The sequence below is a fragment of the Rhinoderma darwinii genome, chromosome 1 (genome assembly GCF_050947455.1).
Source record: "Rhinoderma darwinii isolate aRhiDar2 chromosome 1, aRhiDar2.hap1, whole genome shotgun sequence".
NCBI classification, from domain to species: Eukaryota; Metazoa; Chordata; class Amphibia; order Anura; family Rhinodermatidae; genus Rhinoderma; species Rhinoderma darwinii.
The window spans coordinates 222,962,271-222,986,312 of record NC_134687.1 but is presented as its reverse complement, the minus strand read 5'-3'; the positions used below and the strand labels follow the sequence as shown (position 1 = coordinate 222,986,312).

Sequence of the window (24,042 nt, the reverse complement as noted above, 5' to 3'; positions counted from 1 at the left end):
GCTATGGAATCAATTGTAATTCCCAAAAAACATATGGTTGTCACTGGACCCTCAGTTTTTTCCACAGCCAAGGGTACCCCGAACTCCCGCGACACCCAGTTGACCGTCTCCAATAAATTTGCGCAAACCCCCGAACACGACGGGCCAACACACAAGAAATCGTCGAGATAGTGAATAATTGACTCCACCCCGGCGACCTCCCTAACTACCCATTCCAAAAAAGAACTAAAAACCTCAAAGTACGCGCACGACAACGAACAACCCATGGGAAGACATCGATCAATGTAGTAACCCCCTTCCCAATAACATCCCAACAACCGCTGGCTGTCCGGATGGACCGGCAATAAAACGGAACGCCGCTTGAATATCAGTTTTTGCCATCAGAGCTCCTCTTCTGTAACCACGTACCAACGCTACCGCCGCATAAAACGACGTATAAACCACGGAACAGAGATCCGGGTCGATGCCATCATTAACCGACGCCCCTTTTGGGAAGGACAAATGCTGAATGAGCCGGAATTTGTTACATTCCCGTTTCGGAACCACCCCTAACGGCGACACCACCAAACCCGGAACTGGGATCGTGCTAAAAGGGCCCGCCATTCTGCCCAGATCAATCTCCTTCCGTAGTTTCTCTGAGACTACCCCCGCATGCTGATATGCCGACTTAAGGTTGCGCCGCGTGAAAGGGACCTCATGCGAAGGGGGCGGAATAACGAAACCGGAACCAAAACCTAAACTAATCAACCGCGCCCCCTCCTTATTGGGGTATTTACTTAGAAAGGGGGCCATCTTTATGAGCTTCACCGGAGTCTCCCCCATAACCAGACGCACCGCTGGCTCCCCCCTGTCGTTTACCCTTTTTAAAACATTTGGACGCTCCATGAGACTGCCCGCTGCAGTGTGAGCACACATGCTTGAATTTACACGCTGCTCCAAATTTACACTGCCCCTCATTGAACTGCCAACACGTCCCAAATTTGGAACCTGAGGCCTGACTAGTTCCGCCGGAAGTTCCTGCTGCGTTCCCGCTCCCGGGAAAGGACTGCCCCTGCTTATAAAGTGCCGTCACTTTCAACCATAACGCTATGTCCTTATGATCCCACCGTATATTCGGCCGCACTGCTTTCCGCTGCCGAAACTGTTCATCGTAACGAAGCCAAGCCTGGCCCCCATAAACCCGATGTGCCTCCCCCGCCGCATCCAAATAACAAAACAAGCCGGAACAATTATCCGGCGCCTTTTCTCTAATAACACTGGCCAAAATTGCAAAAGCCTGCATCCAATTGATGAATGTTTTTGGAATCAACCTGTACCGTCTCTTTTCTTCCTCGTCCTTTTTTGTTTCATCCCGCTTCACCTTATCCAAGTTAAACTTCTCCAGCGGAAGCAGGGAAAAGATCTCCACATACTCATCTTTCCAAATCCTTTCTTTAACCTCCTGCTTCAAATGCGCCCCAAACGTAAACCTCCCCGCGCGCGCGATCATCCAGACGCACCCTATCCACTTCCTTTGGCGAGTCTGTTTGAACCGCCGCCGCCACTGCAACCGCTGCCCCCGCGGTAAACCCCCCTCCGGTTTGAAGAACCGGAGTGCTACCCACACTGCCCACCCACACCGCGGCCGGCGCCACGCCTGCCGGTTCTTGGGAAGGGAAACCGCCTAGCCGCCCCACCAACACCTTTAAACAACCCACTAACTCCGCCAAACTATCCCCCCCTGCACCCGCCTGTAACCCCGGGGGCCCCGACTCCGCCGCGACGCCAGCCGACGCGACACCCTCTACACCGATACCCGACATCAATAAAGCTGGAAAAGGTAACGTAGGTGTCAACTCACCAGGCTGCCCAGGGGCTGTGAACCCGTCAGCCGGACCCCATGTCCACGTGCAGAGGCCCGCCGCTCACCGTCCTCCAATGCTCCGGACTCCCTCTGGCGCTGTCCGCATTGGCAGTGTGTGCACGGGGAATTACAATTTCCGTCTGAGAAAAGGGGGGGCGACATCGCATCATCCAATTGGCCGAGCTCCAGTTCTTGCCTCATCCGTCCTGCTGAACCAGCTTCACGCTGTTCCGTCCCTGGCACTCCAACCACCGACCTCATCCTGCGTCCTCTGTTCATGTCCACCTCCACTGCCCGCTCGTCGTCACCATGAGCCGACCCTCTGGCTGGCACATCACCATGCAGGGTCGCCGTTGCCCTTCTGCCACGTACAGAAGAAGGAGGGGGTGTGGCCGGAAGTGAAGGCCGCGTCCTCCTCGCCACTGCCGCCGGGCGCTGCCGCGTTTTGGGATTCCTCCCAGGACCAGACGAAAGAGCAGTGGCAGGCCGCCCTGGGGTCTGGCCTGAAGGGTCCACTGAGGGGCTCCTCTTGCGCCGCCGCGCCCGCGGGATGTCTTCCGGACTCAGCCGTGCGGGCGGGCGCGAGCGCCTCGTGCTGCTCCTCACGCCGGGAGTGCCAGCCCTGGCCTGAGTCACGGGGGAGACGGGCTCTCCTCTTCTCCTGCCCATCCCCCTGGCACGCCGGTCCTGTACCTTTGCCTGCTCCAGCAGCCCCGAGACCACCGGCATGGTGGAGCGCTCCACGCCCGCTCCCGACGACTCTGCCCGCTCCTGGACCGGAGCGCCCGCTTGTCCCTGCAGCAGAGTCGCCACTCGTGCTCCGAGCCATCCAGGACCCTGAGAGGCTGCCGCGGCCCGCAGCAGCTCCATTGCCTCCTCGTCAGACGCAGCAGCGATGTAAGACATGCTCCTGATTCTGTGTTCTGGCGAAGAGAGGGAAGAGCACAACAGGAAATAGGTACATCCCCTTCAATCCCCACCCCTAATCCCGCAAGCCCTCCTCCTATCCTTAACCTAATCTCTCATAGGCCAGCCAACTCTGAGTCCCTCCCATCTATTTCAGTCATGGAGGTCTCCTCTTATTTTCTTTTTTGTCTGCAGTACGGCCTCTTCTCATAGTTTAACCACAGAAACCCCACCAAAATTAAGCTGTGTTGTAGTTCCTTGCAAAACTGGTGCCCAGGAACGCCGTTGTGCAGGGAGAAACTGTGAAGGGACTACAGCGCTAAAGTAGTGCTGTGGCCCCTTCGTTCTCAGGAGTGTTGGGGGTCAAGTCAGTCAGACTCCCTCTGATCAGAAATTATTTTTTATATCCTAGCGATATGTCATTAGTTACTTTCTTGGCAATCACATAAAACTGTAGGTAACCGCTTAGGTAATTTAATGCAATGGATCCTGGGTTTATCTAGTTGATTGAATCGGACTTCAGGTACAATGATTGCATGCTTATATTCTCCAGATGTGGGCTTGACTGTAGCTCCGAAGGTTTGCACATGGAATGACAAAAAAAAAAACAGGTTAGGCCCTACTCGGTTATACTCATGCTCTAGTCTCTAGGTTTTAATATTGAATACATCCTTGTCCCTGGATAGCTTTTGTACCTTTTGTCAGCTCACTCACAGTAATCCACTATTCATATCAGATAACTGAAAGAAATACTACGTACTGAAAGATTTGCTTATAATGTTCTTGGCCTGCACAGGCTGTTCATATGATATTCCATTTAACTGCACAATTATGGGCCTTGATAAAATTTATTCTTAAGCTGATCAAAAAAGCATATGTAGAACAATCACATCTTTATTTAAATTATGATCCTGTTACATCATATAATCAGAATCTATCAGGGGAAAACTTCCCTAAAGTAAGGATGAGTCCTGGATTGATCTAGATGGTAGTCGTAGCCAAGTTTCCGATCTGTGAGGTACATCAGCACTGTTGTAGAATACCAATATAGAAAATTATTGAAAGTGGTTTTCAATCTGATCATTTCAGAAGCCGGTGTGTTGACAAATGTTTAATTCTTGATCTTATTTAATCATAAACTAGTTTGATGCATAATAATATAGTGACAAACTGTGCAAATTCAAAACTCTTTATTCAGGGTATGCCTCAACACATTCTAATGGTAACTTTTTGGTTTTATCCACAGCCTGTTGGTTTTGTAAGTTTTGATAGCAGATCAGAAGCTGAAGCTGCAAAGAATGCATTAAATGTGAGTAGTACTCTTGTCCCCAGATAGCACCTATTCTATATCTGCCTTTCAAACTGAAATAAAATTGTTGAATATTTGCTGAATTTTAGTTGACTTCGAAAGGCAATTGACAAAGAGTAGACAAATGTAGAACGTCTTCTTCTTGAACTCTCTTAGTGTACCTACAAGAGAAATAAAGGTTGTTTAGGGACACAGACATCGCTGTAAACTAAGCAGTATCAGACAAAGACATATACATTTGCAGGATATATGGAGTATAGTGTTTCATCAGACATAGTAACTTGTTTGTAACATGAAATCATTTTTTTCAGGGAATAATTCAGGGTGACATTTTGCTGATGTTGTATATATATTGTATAATGGGTTTCTCAGCCTGTGGTTTCTTACGCCCTTGGGGTATATTAGCGAGATTTCACAAGTGAGTTCATCTATTTATATAGTGTATTACATGTACAATGCATAAAAAATACATATCCATATTTTATCCATGACATTCGAGGCTTGATCCAATTTACTGTACCCTGAATGGATAAAAAAAGTTATTTCCTGATGCTGTTGAAATATTACCCTGGTCCAACACACTTTTGTTTTATTATAGAGAAAGCTAGCCTAATACATTCTGATTTTGTTAGGAAAGTGTCCGAACTTTGAAAATCTTCACTTTATGAGCCAGTTATGACTTGTAGAAATGTACTCCACAGGTTTTCTGGCCCTGCTGTAAAGAATGACTCTACCTAAGGTATCTGTCAGCAGACAGATCTATTCATATTAGGCCTAATAACAGTAATCTGGTGTATGCTATGGCACCCATAAAATGATCCCCTAAGCTCTTGGTTTGGGGGTCCGTGAAAGATCATGTGGTGTCTAAATAGAAATAAAGTGCAGATTGTCTGAGAGTGATCACATGACCAGTTCCACAATACCTTTCTTGTGAGGGAATCATGAAGCAGGTCACATGATCTTTTGGCTAAAGAAGGGGGTGCTGTTTACGAACAGCACGCACATTTTTATATCGACAATTAGGTGTTAAAAAGTTGTTTTGAAGGGGTTTTCCAGCCCCTAAAAATTGATGGCCTATCCTCAGGATGGCCATCAATAGCTGGTGGGTCAGGGTCCGACTTTTGGGAGGGAGCACCGCCGATCAACTGTTTTTAAGGGGCCGCAGCGCTCATACGAGCGCTGCTTCCCCTTTATTTCTTCATGTTCACTGTGAGTTGTCGAAACTCATTTAGCGGCGATTTACAGGTATTGCAGCCTTTACTCCCATTCACTTCAATGGGAGAAAAGGCTGGAATACCTGTGAATCTCTGCTAAATGCATCTCGAACATTCACAGTGAGCAAAAAGAAATGAAGGGGAAGCAGCGCTTGAGTCCTGCGGCCCCTTCAAAACAGCTGATTGACGGGGTTCCTGAAAGTCGGACCCCGACCCATCAACTATTGATGGCCTATCCTGAGGATAGACTATCAATTTTTGGTGGCTGGAAAACCCATTTGAGTTTCAGGCTGCACAAAAAAAAACAAGAAATTAAAAAAATATTTGTTCAAAAAGTCTTACAGCATAGTCAACTTTTCAATTAATAAATATTCTTTGCTGTACACGAGATTCTATGGATAATGAAAAAATACCATGTTTATGCATTTCCTATCCTAGGTAGTGTCTCTAGGGTACGGTAACCATAAAGACAGGGAAAAAAGTGAAATGTTTTCCTTATTCCCCATCCATTCATATAAGACGCACCCCCAATCTACAGCATTTGAATAACAAATAGTACATGTGACCCCCTTCAGCACTCCCCAAAATAAATACAGATCACACACCAGACCCCCTAAATAAAGATATAGACCCCAGCCCAGCCCTTTATACAGACACCAGAACCTCCCTGTATAAAGAACCCCCGTTTTCAGACCCCAGACCAGACCCCTGTTTACAGACATCCTGTTTACAGACCCCAGACCAGAACCTTGTTTACAGACCTATTTACAGACATCAGACCAGACACCCAAACTTCCTCTTTAAAGATCTCAGACCAGACGTTCAGCTTCTTACCTCTACCGATTCCTGTTCTTCCCTTTGCTCCGGGCGCCACCGCAGACAGCGTACTGACGCTGCTCTGGATCAAGTAGTTGTCTGTGGTGTCTTGGAGTGGATGTAATTGCAGGAACTGGGAGAGGTGAGTATGTTGGGTGAAAGGGAGATTTGCTGTCTCCATTTTCCGGGAGTCTCCCAAACTTTCTGGGAGAGTTGACAAATATGCTAATAGTTATACTAGTGAGTGTAACTGCATCAACGTAACAGTTCTCTAAGGCGCTAGGGGGCTGCAAACCACTTTCTGGTTCTGTGAAGTTAAATGGCATATCTCATGGTTCCTTTCAGCCAGTCAGAACTTCTGAAAAAAAATCATCTGACATATGCTTCCTCACAATGAAGTCACAGACTGCATTACATAATTCTGGCTCAAACAAAAAACTGAAAAACATGAAATGAAATCAAGAATATTAAGTAGGACAATACCCATGTTTTGTGTGATAATATAAAATGTTTTAGATCTAACTCTGGTAATTATGTTTTACTTACAGACCTAATGGCATTTCTCTGTTTTGTTATGGCAGACATTTTTGCAAATGTGACAACAGGAAGTGCAGCCATATTGGTTGTTTCTTTTGACTTCTCGGAAACAGATGACGGTTCATTTTTATCAGCAATTATTAAGGAAGTGACTAACTGTTTCTGAGGAAATAATTCAAGTTACAACCACTATGGCAGCAACTTTTTTGCCTCAATACCTCTTAAAGTAGAAGAAACATAATTACCAAACTTTGGGGGGAAACATATTAATGATAAAATATTTTTCTGTTTTACCCCCTTTGAGCTCTTTTTACTCTAAAGTAGCCCACCCCTTTAAGCAAAAAGGACACTTTCTCTAGGCATTTGGATGCCATAAGGGACAGCTGCATATTTCGGTATGTGCAAGGTTTATTTTTTATAAAGTCAACATCCTATCTATGGCACCTTTTGAGTTGTCAGTATATGTTAGTACCCATTCCAAATGTATCTCTCATTGCTACAATGAAATGTGCTGCATATCTTAGTTTCCGAACTAATTATGAAGGATTGTTACCAGAAAAAGCCTGAGAGCAAACTTGCACTAGATCCCTAGAATAGATAACCTTATTATCTCTTCCTTTTACTTGCTGAGTGATGGGCAATCTAAAGTATGCTACCAATTGTAACTATGGCACATGCTGTTGGTGATGCTCTAAGATGCTTTTGTGCTGGAAATCTAGCTGTGTGGCCTAAAATCAAGGCTTTTATGTTTTTATCGTATGTTTGTCTGAGATGAGATCCTCCCAACAGTCACAGTTGAACCCACTTCTTTGTATGTCAGCGGTTAATCAACTGGCCTTATTATTTTTGACAAATCACTTTGGCTGACAGTGATTTGCTGCATTAGACATGACATTGAGTGACGGAAAAATATTTAAGATAAGCAGCTTGGTTAGAGGTAAGACATCTTTTATCCAGTAATAAAAGAAAATCATCAATCAGATTGAAATATAAAGCTCACAACTCTGAAAACCTGTTATTTCCTGTTGGTAAAGTACTGACATGTAAGTTTTTACTTATTTGAAATTAATATGTATTAAAGATTGCGCTTGAATGAGATGAATAATCCACATAAAGAAAATGAGGGATATAAATGCAACTAAATGTCCGCCATGTTCAAATTCACTCCTTTGCTACTTATTCAGCTTAACAAATCAGGCTTGTCAGGTGCAAATTTTTGCATGTGATGAGTGGATTCCATCAAAATGTCTTATACAATATATCCCCCATGTTTTTTTTATTACAATGATATCACTTTTTTTTTTTGCATATTTCTCTTTTGTCTTGCTTGGGTTTTTTTCACGTTTTTTTTAGCCTTAAGCTGCATAAATGATTGTGGTATCTTCTGGTGTTTTCTTTTAAGAGAAGCTCCTAAAATAATTGTTTTGCAGTTTAGAGTGTCTTCTCACAATTTCTTGTTACTACTTCAGTGCATGTAACAAGTATGTACTGTATGTATGTATGTATGTATGTATGTATGTATGTATGTATGTATGTAATGTACTGAAACGGTGGCCAAGAAGATGGAAAGTCTAGTGGTTGTCAAGCAACCCAAAGTGTTGTTAAACACTTTATGGAAATAACTGAAATAAAAAATACATGTTGAATTTATTAACACTTGCAACTAGTGTTGAATACAGTTACTTATTTTTTTATTTTTAAAAGCTTTCCTGGGAACAATCATATTGTAGACACACCCTTCCTGTATTATCTGTAAAGACAGTGCAACAGTGTGTGTTTGCTTTATGACAGCTGAAATATATAGCCCCCTCCCACATAAACATAGAGTGACAGGAGAGATGCATACAGAGCCTTTTCTGTCTGTGCATAAAGTGTTACTATCCTGTCTTACGGTCACGATCACAGGGTATGTGGACCCACTAGGCTGCTCCACTGCAGTGGAGAGGCAGCTGGCCAAGTCACAGTCTACGCAAGTGTCTATACAAGTTCGTAGCACAAGGGTACCTGAAATAGTCCAGACAGTGGCCGAGGCCATAGCACGGATGGAGCTGGGTGAAGCAGGTTACGCCAGATGTGGCGAATGACACTGGATGTGGTAGATGACACTGGACGTGGCAGATGACAGCGGGTGCAGTAGGACACGACTCAAGCACTAACAGGCTAGGAACAAGGACACAGCACGGGATACAGGATACAGGTAGCAGGGCACGGGAAACAACGGGATCAGGATAACAGTAAGGGAACATTTGTAAAGACTAACATGGGATTAACTAACAATGCTCAGGCATGGATCAGAAGGGCAGGCTCTTTTTATAATTCAGGGTGATCAGGGAATAATTAATTATTTACATATCTACGTGCTGGCCCTTTAAGGCCGTGAACCAGTGCGCACCCTCTAGTTTCACTACAGGACAGAGCGGGCGCAAGTGCCGACGTCCCTGGGGAGGAAGACCCCGACAGGTCGAGGAGGATCTGCGGGAGGCAGGTAAGTGAAGGTCGTAGTTCGTGACCGCGGCCGTAGCAGTACACCCCCTTACGCTCCCTTTTCTTGGGACCAGAGCGAGAGAGGAATCTTTTAGTGAGGGCAGGGGCATTGAGGTTCTCCTCTGGCTCCCAGGATCTCTCCTCAGGACCAAACCCTCTCCAGTCCACCAAATTGAAAGTCCTTCCTCCTACCCTCTTGCTGTCCAGAATCTCCTTCACCTCGAACACCTCAGAAGAACCACTGGGAGCAACTGCAGACCTAGGAGCTTTACTGTAGCGGTTCAGGACTACGGGTTTAAGGAGGGACACATGGAACGAGTTCGGAAACTTCAGAGTAGGAGGCAACCGAAGTTTATAGGATACTGGGTTGATCCGCCGTAGGACCTTGAAAGGACCAAGGAACCTAGGAGCGAATTTGTGAGAAGGCACCTTGAGTCTAATGTTTCTCGAGGACAGCCAGACCTTAACTCCAGGAGAGAATTGAGGGGGAATTTTCCTTCTTTTATCGGTATGCTTTTTCATGCGGTCCACTGCTTGGAGAATCGCAGCCTTAGTTTGCTGCCAGTTGTGAACAAAAGAGTTAGCTGCCGGTACTTGAGTCATGGCTGGCATAGGAAGAGGAACTCTAGGATGCTGGCTGTACACAATGTAGAAGGGAGATGAGGCGGTAGACTCACTTGTGTGGTTGTTGTATGAGAATTCCGCCCAAGGCAGGAGTTGCTCCCAATTGTCATGTTGGGTGGAAAGAAAGTGGCGAAGATAATTCTCTAAAATTTGGTTGGTCCTGTAAAGGATCTGCCAGGCACAGCTTCGGGGTTAACGCCCATAGATAATCAGTCTTCTCCTGAGTCTATGTCTCTGAGACTGACTCCAGCTTCCACCACTCAGGCTGGCAGGCTTAGGAGTGGGAGAGCCTATCGCAGCCTGGCCAGACTCAGCTAGCTCCCGCCCTCTGTCTATTTATACCTGCCTTTCCTGTTCCTCCTTGCTTGTGATTCTTTCCTTGTGGTTTCCTGGCCCAGCTACAGCTCCTACTATTTGATCCTGCTCTATACTGACCCTGGCTTACTGACTACTCTCCTGCTCTGCGTTTGGTACCTCGTGCTCTCCTGGTTTGACTTGGCTCATTTACCACTCTGGTTGCTCACGGTGTTGCCGTGGGCAACTGCCCCTTTCTCTTTGCTTTGTATTCCCTTGTATGTTTGTCTCGTGCACTTACTGAGCGTAGGGACCGCCGCCCAGTTGTACCCCGTCGCCTAGGGCGGGTCGTTGCAAGTAGGCAGGGACAGAGTGGCGGGTAGATTAGGGCTCACTTGTTCGTTTCCCTACCCCCGTCGTTACATAATCACAAGCCCATACCTAGTCTACCCTGGTCCCTGTCACTACTATGGACCCCCTTGAGACCCTTGCTCAGCAAATGCAGGGTCTCTCCCTACAGGTCCAGGCCCTGGCTCAGAGGGTCAACCAGCATGATGCTACCATGGTTGTCCCCCTCACCTCACCTCTTGAACCCCACCTCAAGTTGCCCGACCGGTTCTCAGGGGACCGGGGGGCTTTTCTCTCCTTTCGGGAGAGTTGTAGGCTTTACTTTCGCTTAAAGCCTCATTCCTCAGGTTCTGAGAACCAGCGGGTGGGTATAATTATGTCCCGGCTCCAGGAAGGGCCCCAAGAGTGGGCCTTCTCCTTGGCTCCTGACGCCCCTGAACTTTCCTCCGTTGATCGTTTCTTTTCTGCTCTCGGACTCATTTATGACGAGACCGACAGGACTGCCTTTGCCGAGAGTCAGCTGGTGACCTTACGTCAGGGTAAGAGACCTGTTGAGGAGTATTGCTCTGACTTTAGGAAGTGGTGCGTAGCTTCTCGGTGGAATGACCCTGCCTTAAGGTGCCAGTTTAGGTTGGGTCTGTCGAATGCCCTGAAAGACCTGCTAGTTAGCTATCCCTCTTCTGACTCCCTAGACCAGGTTATGGCTTTAGCGGTACGACTTGACCGACGTCTCAGGGAACGACAACGTGAACGTTTATGTGTTTTCTCCTCCGACTCCCCCATGATGCCTTCCGAGGTTCCGTTGCTTCGTTCCTCCCCGGAAGACTCAGAGGTACCTATGCAACTCGGGGCCTCCGTGTCCCCCCAACAACGTAGAGATTTCCGCAGGAAGAATGGTCTCTGCTTCTACTGTGGGGATGGCAAGCATCAAGTGAACAACTGTCCTAAGCGTAAGAATGCAGCCGGAGAACTTCCGCGCCTAAGTGATCATCGGGGAGGTCACTTGGGTGCACAGGTATTTCCTGTAAATATGAAACGTAATAAGATCTTGCTTCCCTTTCAGGTCTCTTTTGGTGGTAGGTCTGCTACCGGCAGTGCCTTCGTGGATTCAGGGTCGTCTGCTAATATCATGTCTGTGGAATTTGCTATGTCTCTAGCTATGCCTTTGATTGATTTGCCTAAACCTGTCCCGGTAGTGGGTATCGACTCCACTCCCCTTGCTAATGGTTATTTTACACAGCATACCCCTGTTTTTGAACTCCTTGTTGGCAACATGAATTTGGAGCAGTGCTCTGTACTGTTGTTGCAGGGATTATCGTCCGATTTGGTTTTAGGCCTTCCCTGGTTGCAGTTGCATAATCCCACGTTTGACTGGAATACTGGGGAGCTTACCAAATGGGGTAATGAATGTTTGACGTCATGTTTTTCTGTTAATTCTATTTCTCCCCCTGAGGAGGTGAACACGCTACCTGAGTTTGTTCAGGACTTCGCTGATGTTTTCTCTAAGGAGGCCTCCGAGGTGTTACCTCCTCATAGAGAATACGATTGCGCTATCGAATTGGTACCAGGAGCTAAGCTTCCTAAGGGTAGGATATTTAATCTTTCTTGTCCCGAACGTGAAGCCATGAGAGAGTATATACAGGAATGCCTGGCCAAGGGTTACATTCGCCCCTCTACTTCTCCGGTAGGTGCTGGCTTCTTCTTCGTAGGGAAGAAGGATGGTGGTCTTAGGCCATCCATTGACTACCGTAACCTGAATAAGGTCACTGTAAGGAACCAGTATCCCCTTCCTTTGATTTCTGATCTCTTTAATCAGGTTCAGGGGGCCCAATGTTTCTCTAAGTTTGATCTACGGGGGGCTTATAACCTTATCCGCATTAAAGAGGGGGATGAGTGGAAGACTGCGTTTAACACGCCCGAAGGTCATTTCGAATACCTCGTCATGCCCTTTGGGTTGTGTAATGCTCCGGCGGTCTTCCAGAATTTCATAAATGAGATTTTGAGAGATTACCTGGGGATATTTCTTGTAGTGTACCTTGATGACATACTGGTGTTTTCCAAGGACTGGTCCTCCCACATTGAGCATGTCAGGAAGGTGCTCCAGCTCCTTCGGGAAAACAAACTGTTTGCAAAAACCGAAAAATGTGTGTTTGGGGTACAGGAGATACCATTTTTGGGTCAAATCCTCACTCCTCATGAATTCCGCATGGACCCCGCCAAGGTTCAGGCTGTGGCGGAATGGGTCCAACCTGCCTCCCTGAAGGCGTTACAGTGTTTTTTGGGGTTCGCTAATTATTACAGGAGATTTATTGCTAACTTCTCGGTCATCGCTAAGCCTCTTACGGACCTCACTCGCAAAGGTGCTGATCTCCTCCACTGACCTCCTGAGGCTGTCCAGGCTTTTGAGGTCCTTAAGAAGTGCTTTATCTCGGCCCCGGTGCTGGTTCAGCCCAACCAAATGGAGCCATTTATCGTGGAAGTTGACGCATCCGAGGTGGGAGTGGGGGCTGTCTTGTCCCAGGGTACCAGGTCCCTCACCCATCTCCGCCCCTGTGCCTACTTCTCCAGGAAGTTTTCGCCCACTGAGAGTAACTATGATATTGGCAACCGCGAACTCTTAGCCATTAAATGGGCATTTGAAGAGTGGCGCCACTTCCTGGAGGGGGCTAGGCACCAGGTAACGGTCCTTACTGACCACAAGAATCTGGTTTTCCTAGAATCTGCCCGGAGGCTAAACCCGAGACAAGCTCGATGGGCGCTATTTTTTACCAGATTCAACTTTTTGGTTACCTATAGGGCTGGGTCTAAAAATATTAAGGCCGATGCACTGTCGCGTAGCTTCATGGCCAGCCCTCCTTCGGAGGAAGATCCTGCTTGTATTTTGCCTCCCGGTATAATCATTTCTGCTATTGATTCTGATTTAGTCTCTGAAATTGCGGCTGATCAAGGTTCAGCCCCCGGGAACCTTCCTGAGGACAAGCTGTTTGTTCCCCTGCAATACCGGCTAAGGGTACTTAGGGAAAATCATGACTCCGCACTATCTGGTCATCCAGGCATCCTGGGTACCAAACACCTCATTGCCAGAAACTATTGGTGGCCTGGGTTGCCTAAAGACGTTAAGGCCTACGTCACCGCTTGTGAGGTTTGTGCTAGGTCCAAGACTCCCAGGTCCCGACCAGCGGGCTTACTATGTTCGTTGCCCATTCCCCAGAGACCCTGGACACATATCTCCATGGATTTTATCACCGATTTGCCCCCATCCCAAGGCAAGTCGGTGGTGTGGGTGGTAGTAGACCGCTTCAGTAAGATGTGCCACTTTGTGCCCCTCAAGAAACTACCCAACGCCAAGACGTTGGCTACCTTGTTTGTCAAACACATCCTGCGTCTCCATGGGGTCCCTGTCAATATTGTTTCGGACAGAGGGGTACAATTTGTTTCTTTGTTTTGGAGAGCCTTCTGTAAAAATTTGGAGATTGATCTGTCCTTCTCCTCTGCCTTCCATCCTGAAACCAATGGCCAAACGGAGAGGACTAATCAATCTCTAGAACAATATTTAAGGTGTTTTATCTCTGACTGTCAATATAATTGGGTCTCATTCATTCCCCTCGCTGAATTTTCCCTTAATAACCGGGTCAGTAACTCGTCAGGGGTCTCCCCCTTTTTCTGTAATTTTGGGTTTAATCCACGGTTCTCCTCCGTTTCACCTGGTAGTTCCAACAATCCTGAGGTAGAGGTCGTTCATCGGGAACTGTGCACAGTCTGGGCCCAGGTTCAGAAGAACCTAGAGGCGTCCCAGAGCGTACAAAAAACTCAGGCTGATAGAAAACGTTCTGCTAACCCCTTGTTTATGGTCGGGGATCTGGTGTGGTTATCGTCTAGGAACTTGCGTCTTAAGGTCCCGTCCAAGAAGTTTGCTCCCCGGTTTATTGGGCCGTATAAGGTCATTAAAGTCCTCAATCCTGTCTCCTTCCGGCTGGAGTTACCCCCATCTTTTCGTATACACGACGTGTTTCATGCCTCCCTCCTTAAACGCTGCTCCCCGTCCTTGGCTCCCTCGAGGAAACCTCCTGTTTCCGTTCTCACCCCTGAGGGGGTGGAATTCGAGGTGGCCAAGATTGTGGACAGCAAGATGGTCCAAGGCTCCCCCCAGTACCTGGTCCATTGGAGATGATACGGGCCTGAGGAGAGGACTTGGGTACCCGCCCGGGATGTTCACGCTGGGGAATTGGTCAGGAAGTTCCACCTTCGTTTCCCCAATAAACCAGGTCCACTTAGAAAGGGTCCGGTGGCCCCTCATAAAAGGGGGGGTACTGTAAAGGATCTGCCAGGCACAGCTTCGGGGTTAACGCCCATAGATAATCAGTCTTCACCTGAGTCTATGTCTCTGAGACTGACTCCAGCTTCCACCACTCAGGCTGGCAGGCTTAGGAGTGGGACAGCCTATCGCAGCCTGGCCAGACTCAGTTAGCTTCCGCCCTCTGTCTATTTATACCTGCCTTTCCTGTTCCTCCTTGCTTGTGATTCTTTCCTTGTGGTTTCCTGGCCCAGCTACAGCTCCTACTATTTTATCCTGCTCCATACTGACCCTGGCTTACTGACTACTCTCCTGCTCTGCGTTTGGTACCTCGTGCTCTCCTGGTTTGACTTGGCTCATTCACCACTCTGGTTGCTCACGGTGTTGCCGTGGGCAACTGCCCCTTTCCCTTTGCTTTGTATTCCCTTGTATGTTTGTCTCGTGCACTTGGGACCGCCGCCCAGTTGTACCCCGTCGCCTAGGGTGGGTCGTTGCAAGTAGGCAGGGACAGAGTGGCGGGTAGATTAGGGCTCACTTGTTCGTTTCCCTACCCCCGTCGTTACAGGTCCTTTCCAGTTGACCATTGGAGGGTGATAGGCAGAAGAGAAGTGAAGTTTAACGTCTAGCAGGTTGCACAGGGCTCTCCAGAACTTGGAGGTAAACTGTACACCCCGGTCCGAGACAATATGTAGAGGGAGTCCGTGTAGAGCAAGGGAGGAAGGGGCTGAGCCTTTCTTATAGTCCAGGGTACTCATGGGCTAATTTTAACATTAACTTCAGGTGTGCGCGCTGGCCCTTTAAGTGCGGGCACGAGCGTGCACCCGGCCGAGGTAAGCAAAAGTGATCACTGGCGTCTCCTGAGGAGGAGACTGGGGCCAGCGCTCGCAGACCCATGGCTGCGGCCGTCAGGAGGTGAGTGAGCCTGACGGCCCGCGGCCATGTACATGACAGTATCCCCCCTCTTACGCCCCCTCCTCTTGGGGCCAGTGCGAGAGAAAAAACTTCTTCAGAAGGGTTGGAGCATTGAGGTTCTCCTCTGGCTTTCAGTACCTCTCTTCAGGACAAAACCCCCTAAATCCACTAAATAAAAAGTTTTTCCTCTTACTTTCTTGGTGCCCAAGATCTCCTTAACCTTAAAGGTGTTTGAAGGGCAGCTGGAGGCAACCGCGGGGCTAGGAGTCTTGGTATAGTGGTTCAGAACTACCGGCTTCCTGAGGGAGACATGGACGGAGTTGGTGATCTTGAGGGCAAGAGGCAGCCGAAGCTTGTATGCGACAGGGTTGATCTGCTGCAAGATCTCGAACGGTCTGAGGAACCTGGGAGCAAATTTGCATGAAGGCACCCTCAGTCTTATATTACTGGAGGACAGCCAGACCTTCGTGCCAGGGAGAAACTGACGAGGTTCCCTTCTCCTCGTGTCTGCCTTCCATTTCATTTGGTCGTCTGCCAGTAGGATGGAGGATCGAGTCTGCTGCCAGATCTGCAGGAAGTCTCTAAATGCAGTTTCAGCTGATGGTACCTCGGACGTATCAGGCACCGGGAGAGGAATTTGTGGGTGTTGGCCATGGACAATGACGAACGGTGTATTCCTTGTGAACTCGCTGGTGCGATTATTATATGAGAATTCAGCCCACGGAAGCAGCTGCACCCAGTCATCATTCTGCTTGGAGATGAAGTGGCGTAGGTAGTTAGATGATTGATGCTCTCGACCTGACCATTGGACTGAGGATTGTAGGCTGAGAAAAAGTCCAACTTCACATCGAGGAGTACGCACAGGGCTCTCCAGAACTTCGAACTGAACCCCCCGATCGAAAACAATATGCCGCGGTAAGCCGTGCAGGTGGAAGATGTGTTGGATGAAAAGGTTGGCCAGTTGAGGAGCAGAAGGAAGACAGGTCAGCGGGACGAAGTGGGCCATTTTTGAAAATCGATCCAGACAGTAATGCATCCAGCAGTGAGAGGCAGGTCAGTAATAAAGTCCATAGCTATATGCTGCCAGGGAGCATCAGGCACAGGCAGTGGCTGGAGCAGACCAGCAGGTCTGGAGTAAGCGACCTTGTTAGCTGCACACACTGAGCAGGAAGAAACAAAGTCCATAATGTCTTTGGGCAACGTGGGCCATCAGAAATGATGGGCAATCAGGTCTCGGGTCTTACGGGTACCCTCGTGACCTGCCAGTCTAGAGCAGTGTCCCCAGCGGAGGATCCACCCTCTGTCAACCAGGTTCACAAAGGTCCTCCCTGGAGGGACGTTCCTAACTTGCAAGGGATTGACAGAGACAATGCAAGACAGATCAATAATATTCTGTGGAATCTCCATGGTGTCCTCTGTCTCGAATGACCTGGACAAGGCACCGGCCCTCACATTCTTATCGGCCGGGCGATAATGGAGCTCAAACTGGAACCTGGTAAAGAACAGCGACCATCTGGCCTGACGAGGGTTCAGCCATTGGGCCGTCTGAAGATAGGTGAGATTCTTGTGGTCCGTAAAAATCAGGATGAGATGAGCTGCCCCCTCTAGTAGATGTCTCCACTCCTCCAGGGCCAATTTGATGGCCAGTAACTCCCGATCCCCAATCGAGTAGTTGCGTTCTGCGAAAGAGAAGAACTTAGAGAAATATCCAAATACCATTGACATGCCCTTGGAACTTCTCTGGAACAGGAGTGCACCAGCACCGACAGAGGAGGCGTCCACCTCCAACGAGAATTGTCGAGAGACATCTGGATAATGGAGGATAGAGGCTGACGTGAAGGCGCTCTTCAGGCTATAAAATGCGGACTCTGCCTTTGGAGTCCACACCTTGGCGTTCATGCCCTTCTAGGTTAGAGATAGGAGATGTCAGTGAGGAGAAGTTTGGAATGAACTGTCTGTAAAAATTGGCGTATCCCAGAAAGCGCTGTATGGTCCTCAAGCCTTGAGGGCATGGCCATTCCAGGACGGACTTTACCTTTTCAGGATCCATTTTGAGACCTCTATTCGAGATGATGTAGCCCAGGAAGGGTAGAGCATCTTTCTCAAACACGCACTTCTCCAACTTGGCGTACAGACGATTCTCCCTTAACCGCAGCAAAACTTGACGGACATGTCTCTGATGCGTCATAGGATCTGGAGAAAAAATCAAGATGTCATCAATATAGACCACAACACAAACATAGAGAAGGTCATGGAAGATGTCATTAACGAATTCCTGGAAGACTACGGGAGCATTACACAGGCCGAAGGGCATTACTAGATATTCATAGTGTCCATCACGGGTGTTAAATGCAGTCTTTCATTCATCACCCCGGCGAATCCGGATTAGGTTGTAAGCCCCACGCAGGTCTAGTTTGGGCACCCCGTATACGATCAAACAGTTCTGAGATCAGTGGCAACATATACTTATTTTTCCCCGTGATCTGGTTGAGACCCCGGTAGTCAATACAAGGACGCAGGGAACGATCCTTTTTCTTGATTTTCTTGATGAAGAAGAACCCGGCTCCTGCCGGGGAGGAAGACTTCCTTATGAAGCCCCTCTCCAAGTTTTTCTTAACATAGGCGGACATGGACAGAGTCTCTGGCAAGGAGAGAGGATATACCCTACCACGGGGAAGGGATGCACCAGGAATCAGCTCGATAGGACAGTCATATGCCCAGTGTGGGGACAGCGTCTCTACCTCCCTCTTGCTGAAGACATCCGAAAATGCAGCATAATGACCAGGCAATCCTGCCAATGACCGAGGCAGAGGAGGCTGAGCCAAACAAATCTATAAAAGGCAACGGTTGTGACTCTCGGGGCCATACTGGAGAACCTCTCCAGAGTTCCGGTACAGGACTGGGGCATGTAGTCGGTGCCAAGGCAGGCCCAGCAGCACGGGGTTAACGGCGTTGGACAAGACAAAGAACGATAGAAGCTCGTAGTGGAAAGCTCCCACTTGGAGTCTCAGCGGCTTGGTCACCGCTATAACTAGGTCTGGCAGAGGTAGTCCATTTACTGATGCAACCATCAACAGCCTCTCCAGAGGGGTAGTTGGTAATTGAAGAAGATCCACCGGGTCTGTACGAATTAAATTAGCAGCGGATCCAAAGTCCAGATAGACCCAATGTATTTTCTCGCCGGACACTATGGTCACGGGTATGAACAATTTAGACGGAAGTCCTTCTTTACCTGAGGTTGTCTCTCCTACCAACCCTAGACGCACAAGATGGCCTCCGAGGCCGCAATATAGACAGAGTCCCAAAGTGCATCTGCGTTGTCTCTCCTGGGTAGATAGCTTAAACTGGTTCATCCTCACAGACTCCTTAGCAGGATCGGCATCTGAGGACAGCAGGGGTTGCTGCAAAGTAGGGACTGGACTAGGAAGGCCTCCCACCCGACGAGCTTCTTGGAGCCATTCTCGGATCCTTATATCAATCCGGGCGGCCAGAAGGATGAGGTCATCCAGGGTAGACGGTAGATCTCGAGCGGCAAGCTCGTCCTTAATCTTAGGAGACAGTCCCTGCCAGAATGTAGCCACCAGGGCCTCATTGTTCCACAACAGTTCTCCCGCCAGGGTTCGGAAGTGCATGGCGTACTCGCCCATGGAGGTGTCTCCTTGGCATAAGTTCAGCAAGACGGCTGCTGCAGACGAGACTCGTCCAGGCTCCTCAAACACCGTGCGAAATGTCCGGAGGAACCCCTGGAAGTCACGGGTCTTTGGTCCTTGTCTCTCCCAGATAGGATTCGCCCATGCAAGGGCCCTGCCAGTGAGGAGAGAGATGATGAAAGCGACCCTTGCGCTTTCAGACGAAAATGGTGAAAGTGCATACAGGCTGAAGTGGATCTGGCACTGGTTCAAAAATCCACGACAGGTCCCTGCGTCTCCATCATAGCGGTCAGGAAGTGGCAAAGAAAATCGATGATCCACACCGCCAGAAGGTGTAGTCTGAGGATCAACACTGCCCGGAGGTGTAGTAGTAGGAACGGCAGCTTCTGCCTCCTGCCGACGTGCGAGAATGTTCAAAGCCTGGAGGAGTTGGACCTGTCGAGACCAGAGATCCAGCATATCCGTCCGCATCTCTTGTGACGTCATCTTGGTCTTGGATCGACCTGTGGGGTCCATGGCCGGACCGTACTGTCACGTTGGGTGCTGGGACCCACTGGGCCGTATCACCTTAACGGTATGGCAGCTGGCCAACAGTACGCAGGTCACAGTCTATAGTTCGTATAATGTACCTGTGGCAGCTCGGACAGTAGCAATGACAGTCTCGGCTGGGACTTAGGCAGCAGGCAGACGTCAGGAGTGGTGTAGCAGCACAGGAGTGGAATACAGCACAGCACGACTACAGCTCAGCACGGCACTTGACCAGGTAGCACCGGATACAGGATACAGGTACAGGAACGGGGACCCGGCCGAGGAAAGCGGAAGTGAGCGCTGGCGTCTCCTGAGGAGGAGACTGGGGCCAGCGCTCGCAGGCCCATGGCTGTGGCCGTCAGGATGTGAGTGAGCCTGACGGCCCGCGGCCATGAACATGACAGCGGACATGGCTTGGATCTCTGGCAGGGAAAGAGGGTAAATGCGCCCTTGAGGTGGTGAAGCGTCAGGGAGTAACTCCACCGTGCAGTCGTAAATGCGATGAGGAGGAAGAGTCTCTGCTTCCCTTTTACTGAAAACATCCGCAAAACTAGCATAATGAGATGGTAGATCGGAGAGTGACTTAGGCAGTGGGGTCAAAACAGGGCGAACATGTGACAGGCAATGGCTATGGCATCTGGGGCCCCATTGGAGGACTTCTCTGGAACTCCAGTCGAGAACCAGAGCCTTGTCAGACCTAGCAGAATAGGGTTGATCGCTTTAGGTAATACAAGGAAGGCAATCTGTTCCGAGTGAAGAGCTCCGACTTGTAGTGTCAATGGTTCCGTGATGAACACAATTGGATCTGGCAATGGTAGGCCATTCACAGAAGCAACAGCCAGAGGTCTTTCCAGAAGAACTGTGGGTAGATGTAAGCGATCCACTAGATCCTGCTGGATGAAATTTGCAGGTTTTGACGTTTGGAGACGTCCCACCTAGAGTTGCCACTCCAACCAACCCTAGGTGCTGGAGTTTCCCGGTTTCTGTGGGCACTGGTGCACAAAATGACCCTTAAAGCCACAATACAGACATAATCCAGAAGGGCGTCTGTGCTGTTTCTCTTGTTCGGACAACCGGACTCTGTCTACCTGCATAGGTTCCTCAGGTAGCGCACTAGGGGAAGGTAATAGTGGTCTCTGGGCCGAGGGTGCTATTCTGAGACACCGGCTCCCCTGTCGAACCTCCAGAGTGCGCTCCCGAATCCTCATGTCAACCCGAGTGGCCAATAGGATGAGGGCATCCAAGGAAGAAGGAAGGTCGCAGACTGCAAGCTCGTCCTTGATGTGCGAGGACAGTCCCTGCCAAAAGGTCGCCGCCAATGCCTCATTGTTCCATACCAACTCTGCTGCCAGGTTACGAAAGGAGATAGCATACTCTCCTAATGTGGAGCCTTCTTGCTTGAGGGTTAGCAGAGTGGCTGCGGCATAGAAGATGTTCAGCCCGGTTCCTCAAATACGGCACGGAAAGACTGGAGGAACAAGGCTAGGTCCGAGGATACAGGTCCTTGTTGTTCCAAGATGGGATTCGCCCATGTGAGGGCCTTGCCAGAGAGGAGGGTGATGATAAACATTACTTTGGCCTCCTCAGAGGGGAAGAGATGAGCTCGTAGCCAAAAATGAACCATGCACTGGTTGATAAACCCTCTACAGGCTCTGGGATCACTGTCATAGCGAGGAGGAAGAGGCAGTGGAACTGTGGATCCGGAACAAACAGGGAGAGCAAAGGACAGTGAAACAGCAACAGTCTCTGGAGGAAGAACCGGAGGTGGAACAGTGAGTTGATCCAGATAGGCTATGATAGTATTTACAACCTCAGGGAGTTGATCCTGACGTGTCCGTAGATCACGCATCTCCGTCTGTATCTTTTGAACTGCGGTCTTGGGCTGGCCAGCGGGTTCCATGGCCTGAGCGTACTGTCACGATCACAGGGTATGTGGACCCACTAGGCCGCTCCGCCATAGCAGAGAGGCAGCTGGCCAAGTCACAGTCTACGCAAGAGTCTATACAAGTTCGTAGCACAAGGGTACCTGAAGTAGTCCAGACAGTTGCATGGATGGAGCTGGGTGCAGCAGGTTACGCCAGACGTGTCGGATGACACTGGACATGGCGGATGACACTTGACGTGGCAGATGACACTGAACGTGGCAGATGACAGCGAGTGCAGTAGGACACGACTCAAACACTAACAGGCTCAGGAACAAGGACACAACACGGGATACAGGATACAGGTAGCAGGGCACAGGGAACAATGGGAACAGGATAACAGTAAGGAACCATTTGCAAAGACTAACATGGGATCAACTGTGCGCGCTGGCCCTTTAAGGCCGGGAACCAGTGCGCGCCCGCCCTCTAGTGATCACTATGGGACAGAGCGGGCGCATGTGCAGACGTCTCTGGGGAGGAAGACGCCCTACAGGACGAGGAAGAGCTGCAGGAGGCAGCTAAGTGAAGGTCGTGGTCTGTGACCGCAGCCATAACACATGCAGTATCTAAGCCTCCAGCAGTACACCTGTCATTAAGTTGCCCACTCTCTGATTATATTTAAATATATTTAGATCATCTTTACCGCAAAGTTGACAAGTGAGCTACAGAAAACAGGAAACGTCAGCCTATTGGTACTGCTGTAGTGACAAGAGCGAAAACTGCAATATTTGAAGGATTTTTTTATGTGGAGAGTGACAAAAAAAACAATGCCAAATGTTTTTTCAAAATATGTTTATAATGAAAACCGGATTGAAATAATATCACATTTAGACAATACATTCCTTTTAAGCCACCAATCACAAGATTTGCTATGTTTATGTTGTAAAACTAGGAAAGACTGGGCCCCATAGCAAACTTTTGATTGGGCTCCCCCCCTCCCCGGGGCCCCTCCCTCCCCTGGGTGTCACACAACCCCCCTGTAGATAACGCCATACAGCCCCCCCTGTACATAATGCCATACAGCCCCCCTGTAGATAACGTCATACAGCCCCCCTGTAGATAGCGCCATACAGACCCCTTTGTAAATAGCACCATACAGCAGCCCGCCCTATAGATAACACCATACAGCCCCCCTGTAGATAGCGCCATACAGGCCCTCCTTTAGATAACGCCATACAGCCCCCTGTAGATAACGCCATACAGGCCCCTTTGTAAATAGCGCCATACAGCCCCCCTGTAGATAACGCCATACAGCCCCCCTGTAGATAACGCCATACAGCCCCCCTGTAGATAACGCCATACTGCCCCCCTGTAGATAACGCCATACAGCCCACCCTGTAGAAAACGCAATACAGCCCCCCCTGTAGATAACGCCATACAGCCCACCCTGTAGATAGCGCCATACAGCCCCCCTGTAGATAGCGTCATACAGCCCCCCTGTAGGTAACGCCATACAGCCCCCCTGTAGGTAACGCCATACAGCCACCCCTGTAGATAACGCCATACAGCCCCCCCTGTAGATAGTGCCATACAGCACTCCCCCTGTAGGTAACGCCATACAGCCCCCCTGTAGGTAACGCCATACAGCCCCCTGTAGGTAACGCCATACAGCCCCCCTGTAGGGAACGCTATACAGCCCCCATGTAGGTAACGCAATACAGCCCCCCCTGTAGGTAACGCCATACAGCCCCCCTGTAGGTAACGCCATATACCCCCCCCTGTAGGTAACGCTATACAGCCCCCCTGTAGGTAACGCCATACAGCCCCCCCTGTAGATAGCGCCATACAGCCCTCCCCCTGTAGATAACGCCATACAGCCCCCCTGTAGATAACGCCATATAGCCCCCCCTGTAGGTAACGCCATACAGCCCCCCCTGTAGGTAACGCCATACAGCCCCCCCTGTGGGTAGCGCCATATAGCCCCCCCTGTAGGTAACGCCATACAGCCCCCCCTGTAGGTAACGCCATACAGCCCCCCCTGTAGGTAACGTTATACAGCCCCCCCTGTAGGTAACCCCATGCAGCCCCAACCCCCCATAAAAAATCCGACCTATAGTGTGTCCTACAAAAGACATGTATCCCCTATCCTGTGTGATCGCTGGCACTGATAAGGAGAATGGGGGACCGAAAGTCCCCCGATGTTCTCCATGACTAACCTCTGACTTCCGGAGTCTGCGCAGCTCAATAAAAATGAAAGGAGCGCTGGTCACGCATGCGACTTTCGGTCCCCCGTTCTCCCTATCGCTGCCAGCGATCACAGATGTATCCCCTATCCTGTGGATAGGGGATACATGTCTTATGTAGGAACAACCCGTTTAATGGCAGAGCGGGGAGATACCTCCCTTCTCTGCCGTAGTGTTC

The 24,042-nt window shown here is 49.3% G+C and overlaps 1 protein-coding gene across 2 annotated transcripts in view; it reads left to right on the top strand.

Annotated features, from left to right (window-relative positions):
- The window catches only part of RBPMS (RNA binding protein, mRNA processing factor), a 243,956-nt gene that overhangs the window by 124,264 nt on the left and 95,650 nt on the right, over positions 1-24,042 (top strand). For both annotated transcript variants that reach the window (XR_012883151.1, XM_075861860.1), the window contains exon 4: positions 3,996-4,058. Coding sequence is in view for 1 of the 2 variants with exons in the window: in XM_075861860.1 (XP_075717975.1) it covers positions 3,996-4,058 (63 nt within the window). In the remaining variant the exon portion in view is untranslated. The remainder of the gene's footprint in view (positions 1-3,995; positions 4,059-24,042) is intronic.